Source organism: Cyrtonyx montezumae, unplaced genomic scaffold, assembly GCF_038088225.1.
Source record: "Cyrtonyx montezumae isolate F1298 unplaced genomic scaffold, pur_monq_1.0 scaffold_30, whole genome shotgun sequence".
NCBI classification, from domain to species: Eukaryota; Metazoa; Chordata; class Aves; order Galliformes; family Odontophoridae; genus Cyrtonyx; species Cyrtonyx montezumae.
In genome coordinates this window covers 8,979,233-8,993,681 of record NW_027072035.1, presented here as the reverse complement: position 1 = coordinate 8,993,681, position 14,449 = coordinate 8,979,233, and the positions used below count along the sequence as shown (strand labels likewise).

Below are 14,449 nucleotides of genomic sequence, written 5' to 3'. Positions count from 1 at the left end.
TGAAGCTGCTAAGGTACATGTTATTGGACCACTGAGCAATGGAAAGTTTCACTATTAAAACATATGTACTCACATGTCATATGTATAGTTTATTCCAAGTAAATGGTTACGCCTACTTCTTCTTGCTGTAAGGAAAACTAAATAAGAATTAAAATTCAAAAAAATGGTGATCTCTGGACTATCAATGCAACATTTTTCTGCCATAAAAACAGTAGAGGATTCATTATGGAAAATTCCCATTAACACAGTTAATTTCACAGGTCTCTTAAGAAGAGACCAATTTGGCTTTCTATTGCATCCTATACATTTTGAAATACTTTCCCTTTGAAGGATATTGTTCTCTTGCCAAAATTTCAGTCTCTTATTTATGAAGAGCTGCATAAAATCATGTGTCACAACATTCTTCAAATGTGTTATAATTCCTTAAATTCTCTGTAGAGCCTTATTCAATCTATGCCTTGCTGTACACACAGGAAATCAATGTGACTGAATCCACTTAAAGTTTTATGACTACTGGGCTGTACACAGACTCTTTCCAATCTCTATCACATTGCTTTTGTTACTGTTGAATTGGACCTTTTTTAATCAACTGAACTATACTCCCCAAATCTTGTTGCTTACATATATGGTTTCTTTGTGCAATAGCTTTGCGTTTGCTTGATTTGATTAAACTTGATTTATTTGCAGACTTCCTTTATATATACTCTTTTATATCTTAAAAGAATGCCGCAGTCACTGAGTGATTTTTTTAGCTGTTTTTCTTGCCCCTTGAAGAGATCTTTCAGGATCGTATCTGAGATTAGAGATGGTCTTACTCCTTCAAATGAATCATTTCCAAAAAATGTTCTACTAATCATTCTTATCTCATCTGGGACTGCCTCAAGGACTCTCCTTGTATTTTGAAAAGAATAATCTTCTAGAATAAGGCTCAGAATATGTTCTGAAGTTCTTCATCCATGCTGTTGTTCTCCTCAAATATTGAGTCCCAAGATGTATTAAATAATAATCATCTGAAAAGAAAAGCCATGCCTCCCTGATTCAGAAGAGTGCACATTATTTGGACTATTCCACAAGCTTATACCAAAAGTAAGAAGGCTTTCAAAATATTCAGGTTTAGTCTTGTGCCATTATCTTATCTGAAAAAATTGTTACGGTGTTTTTTGCTTATTTTTATTTTTGCGCCCATCTAGTCTAAAGATGGGTCTGAAATCTAAAACAAAACTATGTTGCTCTACTAGTTTTCTTACTTTATACTTCCAGTCTCACATATATCATTTAAAACTAGGATGAAGACAAAATCCATTGCCTGAAGTCTATTTTGAACTGATCAAGAGGCATTTGCTATGTCCATATCATTACCTGATTAAGACAAAATGTGTATTAAAACAATTACAAGTTCAATTTATTACTCAAAAAACATTTATTTATTTTCAACTGCTAATGATATTTTCTCAAAAGAAGTAGCTTAGACATCCATAGATTATCACATCCTACTTAAATGAAAAGTTATCACGCTTTAAGATCTTAAGGCTGTATATGCTTAGCCTGGATGTACTATATAGCTGCTCCCATTGTATAAAAAAGATAAAATGGTTAGGGAGTCTGTTTAAAGAAGAAAAATGAAAGACCAAATGCTAGAGACAAAGAGAGAAGTTATAACTAGAAATTCAAGAGAAAAATAATCCAGTTACTATTCCATTTGTGGGAAGCACAGGTAAGATAGTTAAGTACTGCAAAGCATTTACTGTACAGAAAGAAATTACTGAAAACAAGTACTTCAGTCTAGCCTGGAAATCATAAGAGTCACAAGAACCTTGACAGAAACCATGACCAAAAATATATGTTTATACATACATAGTTATAATGATAAGCACACTTTAAAATTAGCATATATTCAAATTGACTTAAAAAATAAAAATACAAACACTATAGAAGTAAACGTAGCATGAACAAGGCTTCCAGTTCTGCTAACATAATGATTATACCAAAGCAGAGCAGAGGGCTTTCAGGGCATGTCATGTGAAGGGGTGTAGTAAATAAAATAATTAGAAGAGGAACAGAGAAAGTGAAGATGATATTTACTTGCTACTGTTGGAAATTAACAGATAGTTGCAAGAACGTTTCAGTGTAACACATTTCCAGAAAAGGTATGCTACTGGAAACTATTAGCATTAAAAAAAAAAAAAGAATTAGCCTTATATATAAGTAATATTAACTGTTGCTATAAGTTCTTCTAGGCAAAATCTAACATCTTATCGTCTTACTATTTCAGTACAGAATCCTCGCTTTGGCTTAACAACTGTCCTTAAAAAATGTCATCTCAACTTTCCATTTTTGTTTTCATATTTCTCTGAAAGGAAAGTTTTATTCTTGTAAATCTGAATTGTATTTCCTGACTGCAATCTGAGTAGTATTCTTTCTTTTCAAGGAAAGCCTGGATTAGTCCTGATAGGTTTTGAGACTAATGAGAATAATTTACTGCTGTTACAAACAAGTTTCAATCTATACCAAATTAGGAATTCCTCAACATGACTAAGGTAATGAGTTAGAACTGGCACATCTCCAGCTGTTATGCCTTGCTGATGATACACACTTCACTACATTCATGGACAATTAACAGAAAAGGCAGTGAAGTGACTGCTTTAAAGAAAGAGACTGCTTTAGAGTATCAGCTGCTTTAGGCAGAGGTTTTAACTGGTACACTTAATGTGAAGCAACATTTCAATAACAAAAAAAAAATCACAAACCAGTGTGCTGTAAACCTACAAACTACTATTCATTTCCTGTGTGCAAAAAAAATTCTTCAGTATGCTACCTGTGCTCTTGATCTATGGGCAATACAAAGCCATTGCACCTGCAGAATGGTGTACTTCTTGAAAGGCTCAGTACAGAAGTCTCTTTGCCATTACTATATCATCAGTCATCTTTCCTAGTTATAAAAGGTGTTCCTGATAGAAGGCAAACGTCTAGGAAGGCAGCAACATATGAATAGATTAGGGACAGAAAGAAAAGGTAATAAAATATCAGACAAAACTAAAGATAACCCTTAACTTAGTCATTAATGCCTGGCCAGAGTTAGTTCAGCACGTTTTGGAAATAATAAATTACTTCCTAAATAGACCATGTAGGTGAAGTATCAGATTCGGAAAGCTCTCTGGCACTTCAGAGTATTTAGAGACTAGAAGACCCACCACCACAATAAATGAGGGGTGAAATGGAGAGGTAAACTCATCAAGAAACCATCAAAGGAGAGATTTAAAAAGTATGTCAATGGATTTGGGCTTTTTACTTTCTTCACTGCACTTGGAAGAATTCTCAAGAACTCCTGAACTTTAATAACTCCCGTGCCAGGTTCTGTTCCCCAGGCTACAGTCAGCACTAATGTAGCATTATGGAGGCTTTGTGGAACAGGACTATCCAAGTGACTGGCTCCATCTATCCATGAGCTACACATCTGAATATGAGCCAGCAGTGTGCCCAGGTGGCCAAGAGGGCTCTGGCCTGCGTCAGAAGTGGTGCAGTCAGCATGAATAGAGAATTGACTGTTGGTCTGTGCGTGGTGTTGGAGAGGCCACACTTCAAGTGCTGTGTTTAGTTTTGGGTCCCTCTGTAAAAGGATACTGAGTTGTTAGAGTATGTGCACAGAAGAGTAACAAAGCTAGTGAAGGGACTGGAAAACAAGAGTTTTAAGGATTGGCTGACGGAGCTGGGCTGTTTAGATGAAGCAGTGGGGAAATCATCACTTTCTGCACCTACCTGAAAGGAGTTTGCAGTAAGCAGGGTGTTGGTCTTTTTTCTCAGGTGACAAATGACAGGAACAGCTTCGAAAAGTACAAGAAGTATAGACTGGATATTAGGAAGAATTTCTTCACCAGGAGGATGGTCATGTATTAAAAGGGGCTGCCAAGAGAAGTGGTGGAGTCCTCATCCCTGGAGATAAACGAGCTATGTAGACATAGCAATAAAGGACATGGTGATCCTGACACTCTTTTCCAGCTTAAATGATTCAAGATTCTATGTCACTGTTACTGATGCTATAAACTTTTACTGTGTATTATTGCTACTAACATCTGCCTGATGAGGTGTGACCATTGGTTTTGAGAATAGAAATAGGATAAAAATAATCTGTTTAGATTGCACTGAAAAAACTAGAGAGGAACACATCTGATTCATTTGAAATCCACTTATAGAAAGGACTATGGCAGTTTGTTAATATCAAATGGTTAAAAACAGATGAAGAAAACAGATGATCTTAAACCACTTATCATAGAATCACAGAATGACTTGGGTTAGAAGGACCTCCAAGATCAGCTAAACCCAAACTCTGATGTGGGCAGGGTTGCTAGCAAGTAAATCAGGCACTAGATCAGATTACCCAGGGTCCCATCCAACTTCTATCTTTTGTTCTTCAAAGTGAGATTCCTTCTGAACTTCATCAGCATTCGTCTGGTTTTGCAAAATCTGCTTTTGCAGGCAACTTTGAAAACAAGGTGAATGTAGACTTTTTATAAAGGCAGAGATAGTGTATACTGTCATTCAGGAGAAATCATGGTTCTTCTTCCAGGTACAAAGAGAGTATATTCTGCATCTCATTTTCATATACACCATATTCCAGTGGCATCCAAAAAGGAAACCATCAATCTTAGCTTGTTTACTTGCTGTCTCTGACAAAAGAACAAACAACAGGTAACAGAAAGGTACCATACTATGGTTTAGCACAAACTACAGTTAGATCATGCTAATTAAAGTAATATTTAACAGATATCAAAATTTAATAAGGCTTTAACTACGTTTTCATAAGAAAAAATTAGTCTGTTTCTCCATCGTATGTTTTTAGACAGTTTTTCCAAGTGCAGCTGCCTCAGCAAAAAAATATTTACTTTGCTTTCCTGCCATCTTGTGGCTTAACCACAAACACTTCCTAAAAAAATAATAAAAAAAAAAAAATTGCTGTTTTGTGAAGAGATCATTGTGCTGCTTTTATTTTTTTTTAAATATTATTCAGTCTGAACTATGATCCATCCCAGCACCTACTGTCAACTCCCAACCTCATGGCGTTGCAATTTGCAACTGCTCAGACCTGAAATCTAATTATTTTCTCTTACAACTTGATCTAACAGAAAGACATCCTGTCTAACAACCCATACTTCACCATATAAATGATTGAAATGATTGGCCATTCTGATTCCCACAAACTTCCCTTTGATTCAGGTCTAGCTTGATTCAGTGACAGTCTTAACGCATTCATATTTCTTATATATTTGCTTTGAGTAAGTGAGAAATGAGGTGAATTACAGCCTCTCTCCCTCATTAGAATAAAGCCAAACACTAGCAGTGCTACATCAGCAAAACAAGGAAAACATTTAGCTACTTTTTTGCCCATTTTTGCCCAAGAAAGTTGCATCTTTGAATATGTATGAATGCTAAGAAGCCAATCTAAGTCTTTTGGGTTTGGCACTTATAAGGAATGGTCAAGACACATCATTTAATACAGATATGAGACAAATAAACATGAAATTTTAATGTTGCTTTCATTACATGTGGGCCAGCACAAAATAAACAAACATTTCCTTTCCATCACGATCTGATGGAAGAGCAGCACATTTACCTGAATACACACAAAAAATATAAATAACTGTTTGAAAGTCAGATGTGAAGAATGTGAGAGGTTTTCTATGGAAGTCTTCTGCTGAGGTTTATTTTTTGACAGTACTGCAAAAATTTTTAGCTTGTCTGTCTATGTGGAACAGTTCCAGTGGTTGATGTGTTTGTCTATCAGCAAAAGCATGTTTGGTTTTCTTCATACTTCTGAACATTTCTATGGGAAAAAATGAAAATAATATTGTCCATCCTGGATTAAAGAGAGCCTTCTTATACAGACTGCTAGTGCACTGGATTTAGTAGCTTCACACTTTGTGCCTGTTTTCATCAAGAAACAAACTCTTAGGAGTCAAGGTTTCACTGGCTGATGTTCAACTGAATTGGAAATTAGTGTTCCTGTGAGATGAAATGCTATGCTTATCTGGCTAGAAACACCAGGACTGGCTGTGTACTACATCCATCTGCCAATACAATATTTAGAGAGAAACTTCTGGGTCCATATAATTTTGGATGACATGGTAGTCAGTTTCAAGGAAAAAAAATACTGTGTTTAATTAAATGTGCATAAACTATTCCCTCTGAACATCAGAAAGCACTTCTGTACCATGCAAGTTGTATGGCACATGAGCTGGCAGTGTGTCCAGGTGGCCAAGGCCAACAGCACCCTGGCCTGTATTAGAAATAGTGTAGCCAGCAGGAGCAGGGAGGTGATCATCCCCCTGTACTCAGCTCTGGTACGGCCGCACCTCGAGTACTGTGTTCAGTTTTGGGCTCCTCACTACAAGAAGGACATTGAGGCCCTGGAGCGTGTTCAGAGAAGGGCAACAAAACTGGGGAGGGGTCTGGAGCACAAGTCTTATGAGGAGCGGCTGAGGGAGCTGGGATTGTTTAGTCTGGAGAAGAGGAGGCTCAGAGGAGACCTTATTGCACTCTACCACTTCCTGAAGGGGGGTTGTGGTGAGGAGGGGGTGGGCCTCTTCTCCCTGATAAATAACGACAGGACGAGAGGGAATGGCCACAAGTTGCGCCGGGGAATATTTAGATTAGACCTGAGGAAACATTTTTTCTCTGAAAGAGTGGTCAGGCACTGGAATGGCCTGCCTAGGGAGGTGGGTGAGGCACCATCCCTAGCACTGTTCAAGAAGCGTTTAGATGAGGTGCTAAGGGATTTGATTTAGTAGTTGGGTACGGATGGTGATAGGAGGATGGTTGGACTAGATGATCTTGTAGGTCCTTTCCAACCTTATGAACCTATGAACCTATAAATGTGCATAAACTATTCCCTCTGAACATCAGAAAGCACTTCTGTACCATGCAAGTTGCCCCGTGAAGTTGTTTCCTCCATCAATCCAGTCATGGGACACTTAAATATCCTACAGAAATTATCAGTCTGAAACAAAACAAAAGAAAATAAAAGGTCATCTGTACAGCTCTGTTAGATAGAACTGTACTACAAAATAAAATATTGCTTGTTAAGATGTGGAGTCCTCGGTACAGGAGAGACATGGACCTGTTAGATTGTGTCCAGAGGAGAGCTACATAAACAATCTAAGGGATGGAACATGTCTCCTGTGGAAGAGCTGAGAGAGCTGGGGCTCTTCAGCCCAGAGATGAGAAAGTTCCAAGGTGACGTGATAGTGATGACCTCAGTATCTAAAGGTGAACTATAAGAAAGAAGGGTACATACTCTTTTAGCAGGATCTGTGGTGATAAGGACAAGGGGAAATTGTTTCAACATTAAAGAGGGGAGATTAAGTTGGATACAAGAAAAAACTCTTTTATACGGAGGGTGGAACAGAGGGCCCAGAGATGTGGTAGAAATCCTGCCCCTGGAGATATTCAAGGCCGGGCTGAACCAGGCCCTGAGCAACCTGATCTAGCTGTGGATGTTCCTGTTCACTGCAGGGGAGTTGGACTAGATGACCTTGAAAGTTCCCTTCCAACTAAAAGAATTACATGACTCTGTGATTAAGAAATACTGTTATTCAGTTACATTTTCTTACTCAAAAAGTTGTATAATTCCCTTTGCCTATTCATCAGTCAAAGACAAATGCCCAAAATAGAGTGTGCCAGGCCCTACAACCTTCAGGTTTCTGTGTATAAATTCTCAGACCTCTAATTGAGTCAACTTCTAATTAGTCCATGCTCGCATGAATCAGAAAGCTCCTAATGAACCAGAAAAAAAAGGGGAAAAAAATCCCACCTTTTCAAACGTGTCTATTGAGTGCAGATTATTAGTTTTCCAACTGAAAGGGGCAATAGTCAGTTCAGAGATATTTAAAGTTAAGACATATATATTGGTCAGAGTAACTTTAATGAGGCAAACAGATGTCTGCTGCTCTTGTTCTTCCAGCAGATGAAGTTAGGGCTTGATCTAACAAAGTATTTCATCCTTAATCTGAGCAGGAACCAGATCATTGAGTGCCAGCTAGGAGCAAGCATGGCAAATAAGAGCAGCTCCATATACTTTGTCACAGAAACAGAATTTGGTTTGGCAAACCACACTGTTTTGTTGCCTCTAACACACCTGCAAGGTGTTGGGGTCAGACTCAGAAGCTTGCTTGTTTCTTTGTGACACTTGTTCCACAAGGGAACACCTCCAGAGATAGCATCATGTATGCTTTGGCTGACATTAAATACCAAGAGCTAGCCTCGTAATCTCTGTATGCATTATTATTGGGGTGAAGCATCAGGTATTTCAGGACAAGGTCAGCTCCAAGGAACTGAACAGAGCACCTGCGGTGATTCAAAAATCACCACTTCCCAACAAAAACGTGCCGCTCCTTCGCCCAAAGGTTGACAAAACCAAGCGGGCACGTTCAGGGCTGCAGTTCAAACCCAGCAACATCCCGCCATGAAGCACAGCCCATCCCACACGGTCCGCACAGCGCGGAGACGGGCAGGCGCCTGTCGGAAGACGCCTCTCCTCCATCCAATCAGATAGCGCGTCCGCCCCGCTGCAGCCAATGGGAAGCCGCCCTGCCGCTTCCAGCGGCACATCGCGCCATGCGAGGCGGCGCGCGCGGTGGGCGGGGACTAAGGCGGCCGCGCTCCTACTCCTCTCTGCTGAGGCGGGCCGCGTCACCATTGGCTGCGCCGGAGGCCGGCTGCGCTCTCATTGGCTGCCGGCATCGGCCCATTGGGCCGCGGCGCCGGAGTTGGGCGGGATCGCGGAGTGGAGCGCGGCGGCACCCGCGGGTGAGCGGGCCGGGGGTCGGCGTTGGGGCTGGGGCTGGCGGGGACCGCGATTGGGGGCGGGTCGCACGCTGGCCCGGGCGGTGGGGTGCCCAGTGGCGATGTGCGGAGCCGTGTGTCCGCGCAGGAGGAGCACCTGAATGGATCTGCTGCCGGACCCCGCGGCCCTGGCTGCCAGGCTGAGCAGCACCCTGCTCCGCTATCACAGCATCGCCGACAGCGAGTGGCGGATCGCCAGGAAAACTGTGAGTCCCTTCCCGTGTCTGCTGGCGGGTGTGGGTCGCGTAGGGGTGACAGCTGTGCTCTGACATCTCGGTTTGGCGGTGTGGTGCGCTCAACGCCGTCAGTTTTTATCTTTTCCTTTCTATCGCAACGCTTCCTGTGGTTACTGCATTTTTTTTTCCTTTGTTAACGTTGATAAGAGGCCGGGTGTTCCAAACAGGGCTTGATTACTTGCGAAATTAACAAATTTCAGTGTCCTGAAACAGAAAAACAGAGCACCCAAGCCACTAGCAGTCGCAGATCGGTTTGGGTTGAAAGGGACCTTAAAGATGTAGGTCCCCACTGCCCTGGGGCCTCTCCAGCCAGCCCTGAGCACCTCCAGGCCTGGGGCACCCACAGCTTCTCTAGGCAGCCTGTGCCACTGAAGAAAGAATTTCCTCCTGGTTTCTAATCTGAAACTCGCAGCTGTTAGTTTAAAGCCTTCACCTCTTGTCCTTTTAATGTGGTCTCTGATAGTGTTGCTCCCCAGCCCTCCTGTAATGGTGGAAAGATGTAGTGAGGTCTCATCAGAGCCTCTTTCCTCCAGGCCGAATAAGCCCACCTCCCGCGTTCTGTCTTCATAGGACAGATGCTCTAACTCTCCATCAGTCCTCAAGGCTCTCCTCTGGTTACGTTTTGGGCCCAGAACTTGATGCAGTACTCCAGATGAGGCCTTACAAGGACAGAGCAGAGGGGGACAGTCACCTTCCTGATGCACTGGCCACCCATCTTTTGTAGCAGCCTGGGATACAAGTTGGCCTTCTGGACAAATTGAGGCATTTTGTGGACATGTTAGAAGAGTTTGTAAATGAGTGTTAACGTAATATCTTTAATTTTCTTCCAGAAAGATGCAGTGGTGTGGCGTAAACCATCAGAAGAATTCAGTGGATACCTGTAAGTTTCCTTGGAATGAAGGTGGATTTTTAAGACTCCCCATATATGCTTTGTAGTTTAGAAATGATGGTTGTGAACAAACTACACAGATTCTCTGCAGGAGGAGCTAAGTAAATCATCTACTGTGCCTTGCTGTCTTGTAAAGGCCGTTGCTGGTTTTTTTTAGTGTTATGCTTTAATGGTTCATACTTGTTTTCCCACTGGCTGATGTTTGCAACGAGAAATGCCCAGGCATTTAAAAAAAATGGTCTGCAAACCACACAGTCACATAGTGGTTGGGTAGGTCTGCAGCAATACTGGGTGACAACACAGACAGTGTTGCACACTCTTTGCTGGCTATGAAACTGGTAGAACAAAGTGTCAGGCATGTAGCTGTGGGAGAGATGTGTGATATGCAGAGCCTTCCTGTGAGTTTCTGTCACTGTCTGTTTCTGTAGATTTACATGGAGAAATGCTTAGCAGAAAGCATCATTCAGAAGAAATTAAAATTGCTGTAAAAAGATAGTGTTTGAAAGGAATCGCAAAGACTGATGCACTCTGGGTACTCTGTTCTGGTAAATTTGTTCAGTGTCTCCTGAGTCTGCAGGGCCACCAGCACACTGTCAACACTGCATTGTGTAACTTGAATGACTGCCAATTTGGGAGTGGCTAATCTAAGCAGGTGTCTGCAGGGTTGTGTATAAATCTGATGAAGAAGGGATGTTTTGAAGAACTTCCCAAAGGCAAAACTAGAAAGTAGTGTCCTTATAATATTGTCCTCCAGTTCTGAAGAGTAAACAAATGAGATTGGCATTAGCCAGGTAACTGTGAGTGAAAAGGTTTGAACCGTGCAGGTGTATAAATCAGTGACTTGTGAGACTAGTTACCTACTACTGAAAAGAACTGCTGAGTGGATAAGAAGTGTTTTGAAAATGACTATGATCAGTTCCACCCCCTCAGGAGCTTGAAACCCAGTAACTGAATTAATCAAAACATCTGGTGTCTACCTAAAATATAACAAATGAATGTTCTGCAATGTCTTTCACCAAATTATTTGGTTCTCTAGTAGGCTACCAAAGCAGAATGTAGTTTCTTTTCATCTTGATTCTACTACTGTTACTTCTACTTTATGAAAACTGGCTTTCCCATTGTATCCTGCTCTCAGTTTTTTTTGTTTTTGTTTTTAGTTCCACTTTTCCCTGTTGGACTCCCTTGCTCCTCTTGCAAAAGCAGCAAAACGTCATGTTAGATGAAACATGATGTTTCTTCTGATTAGCAGTTTAAGAAAGGCAGGTTATAGTGTAATGATACTGCTTTCAGAATAAAACTTTTTGCATGAAAGAACAGATGTGCACTCAAATCTTTCCTGTATTATCTTTCCAATGCACTTATCCACTGACTCTAATTCAGGTGCCAAGGTATTATAGTAAATATGCTGTTCAAGACTAATGAAATACATAATAAAATGTTCTTTCTTTTAAATATAAACTTGTGTTCCTCTAGCTACAAAGCTCAGGGAGTGGTGGAAGATGTTACTAACAGAATAGTGGATCATATTCGTCCTGGACCTTATAGACTTGACTGGGACAGCTTAATGACTACAATGGACATCGTGGAAACATTTGAAGAGGTGAAGACTTGTTTAGATTCTTAAGAAAAGTGCATGTAGACTCATGTGAATCTAATTCATTACAGAATAGCAGTTGTTCCTCTAAGTACTGATGTTTATCTGCCTGTTTTCTTCCGTGCATATTTACCTGAATGGATGGTATGTATATGTGCTGTGGGTAACCTCATGTGAGGCCTTCTGAGCTGCTGAGTGACCTCTTGCAATTTATTTATGACCCTTTTAGACTTTCTAGGTAGTGGGAAAGCCATATAAAAGCTATGTGACTTTTAGTTTCTAGGTGTGACTTACAGTTCTGTAGTTTTAATCAGTAGTCAGGTTTAAAGGTGCTATGTATTCTCAGTTTCTGCAGCTGCAGGTGATGAGTCCTGACAAACTTCAATGCTTAGACTGAAAGCAGCACCATCTTTCATACTTCACTGAAGTTGTCTGGAGAGTGTGTAGTTGACAGAAGCTGCCTTCTCTATGGAAAAGGCTAGCTGCTGACAAGTATGAATAAAGTGTCATTTATTATACTAAGATACTTGTGTTTTGTTTCTCTCATTCTTTCATTTAAGAAGAACTGCTGTGTGATGCGCTACACCACTGCTGGACAGCTCTGGAACATCATAGCACCAAGGGAGTTTGTTGATTTCTCTTACACTACAAGCTATGAAGATGGGCTTCTATCTTGTGGTAAGGCACCACTCACCTCTGCTTAATTCTTAACAGCTGCTTGGCTTAGCATTTGATTTGAATTAATAATGGTTCATCACTGAGCATTCAAAAGTGTATAAGGTGGTCTCCAACAAGTGTTTCAGAGGTGTTTGAAAGTTCTTAAAGTACTTAAGAACTAAAGTACTTAAAGAAATATATGTCTTAAGCCTTAAGTCTTAAAGCCTTACCCATAAGTTGTCTCTGTGCCAGGACTGATCTATGTTGACTGTGGAACCTTGAAGGTGAGTTGTGTCCTTTGTCTTAGCTCATGCATCAAAGGGATTAGAGTAAGAAGCTCGTTAGGAAATGGAAGGGATGTCTTTAACACTGATTTCTGCTTGTCAAGATCTGTGAAGGAATTTGAATGTAGAGCAGACAGCTTTCAGGCATGCGAGCACCCTTAAGCACTAAAGTGTTTCTGTCAGTACTCCTGAACTCTCCAAGTGTAAACTTCTTTATATTAAATATACTTTCTCTTTATTTTTTTTCATCTCTCTCAGCTTTTTTTCCCTTTTTTGTTTATTTTCTGTGACAGGTGTAAGCCTTAACTACGGAGAGGTGAGACCTAATTTTGTCCGTGGATTCAATCACCCTTGTGGCTGGTTCTGCGTCCCTCTTAAGGACTGTCCTAGCCACAGCCTTTTGACAGGTTATATTCAGACTGAACTGCGAGGGATGCTGCCACAGTCTGCAGTTGACACTGCCATGGCTAGTACCCTGGCCAATTTCTACTCTGACCTCAAAAAGGCACTGAAGACATAGACAAAAAGTGACTTAGAAGCCTGTGCATTTCTTGCAATCAAATTATATTGATTAGCTTACCAGAAGTTAACTACTGAGATCAAAGGTGAATAACATTGTTCCTGAATGATGTCTGAACCTTTTTGTAGAGGAATCCAGACAATTTTGATGTGATACTTAGAATACATTCCTATTTCACAGCACAGGATCTTGTTTCCTGCTCAGCACCCTGCAACTTTGTGAGAAGTAGTCTGAACCTATAAATCTCTTGCTTTATTGGGTGAAAAACAGAAAATGTGAATGTGAACTTGAAAAGTGGATCTGAACATGGCTTTCAACGACAGTACTGAGAGTGGAGTGCTCAGGATTTTGTGGGTGCAGGTTGCTGAACAGACAGCAGCTCACAGGAGATGCAATATTTGCTATATAGATATTTATATTTACATTTATTATGTTTTTAATTTATATAGTTTGTACCAGAGCATCTTTAATTTCTATATTATAAATTTGCTTTGATTTATCGTTGAGATGATCATTCATAACAGACCTATTTGCTAATGTTAGCAAATTAAGTACTCATTATGGGCATTTCTTTGATGTTTTAACTGTAGCTTGATAACTGTTTTACATAACATCCTTGGTGAGTAGATGAAGAAATGCCCTTACAGCTGATCCAATGACCCATTTGAGTCATCAGGTGTCTTTCCATAGTTCTCAGTGAACTTTTAATCACACATGTATTGGTCAAAGTAGCAAACCTGCTATGCTTAGTAATTTGCACTTCTAAATAGTTATTACAAAATTTTGCATGGAGTTGTGTTTTCTAGCTTTATTTTTGCCTTCCTTATCTGAAAACCCTAGTTAGTAGAACTATAGACAGTACCACCAACATGATGGTACAGCACAGTAGAGCTTTCTGTTGAAATTTGCAGTAACTGATCTAAGCGTCTTAAAATATGGCTGGCAATGTCAAAATACAAGCTGCAGAGTTGCTCAGAGCCACAGAAGGGTAGAGGGTCACGTTTTTCACAATATTTAACTACCTAGTGATGCTGATAGGTGTGGGGACTTTCAGATGCCCACTGTCTGTGCTGCTGGGTTCTTAGTTCTCTTTAAAGAGACCAGGTTGTAAGGGTTCTTCAAATTTGCTTTGTGTGTTAAGGTATACAGCACTGTTCAATGTGCTTAAACATAATGACAGGAAGAAGCCTCTGTTCTCTTAATAGATACAAAATTTCACTGTTGGCTTTTGCATATTCTGCAGTTCCTTTCAAACTCCTTAGTTACTCTTCCCATCTTTCTTGTCTTCCTTGTTCACTCTCTGAACTTCCAGGGTGTGAGGTAATCTTCTACCATGAGGAATCACTTTTCCCTGAGTGCTAGAGTGTGCTGCATTCTAGAGGTACTGATCTGGAAGCAAGTAAGAAAGCCCTAGGAATACTGCAGTGTGGGATG

General features: G+C 40.5%; 1 protein-coding gene across 3 annotated transcripts; it reads left to right on the top strand.

Annotated features, from left to right (window-relative positions):
* The first annotated feature begins 8,778 nt into the window (after positions 1-8,778).
* Positions 8,779-13,296, top strand: STARD4 (StAR related lipid transfer domain containing 4). 3 transcript variants are annotated; one of them, XM_065744244.1, is made up of 6 exons: positions 8,779-8,799; positions 8,924-9,041; positions 9,902-9,951; positions 11,434-11,560; positions 12,118-12,232; positions 12,789-13,296. In XM_065744244.1, exons 2-6 carry the CDS (start codon positions 8,937-8,939, stop codon positions 13,013-13,015), a joined length of 624 nt encoding a protein of 207 aa, XP_065600316.1. In that variant the 5' UTR covers positions 8,779-8,799; positions 8,924-8,936; the 3' UTR covers positions 13,016-13,296. The 3 variants fall into 3 exon arrangements, with proteins under 3 accessions (XP_065600316.1, XP_065600317.1, XP_065600315.1); XM_065744245.1 differs by lacking the exon at positions 8,924-9,041 and having other exon boundaries at positions 8,785-8,799; XM_065744243.1 differs by lacking the exon at positions 8,779-8,799 and having other exon boundaries at positions 8,884-9,041.
* Positions 13,297-14,449: the final 1,153 nt, after the last annotated feature.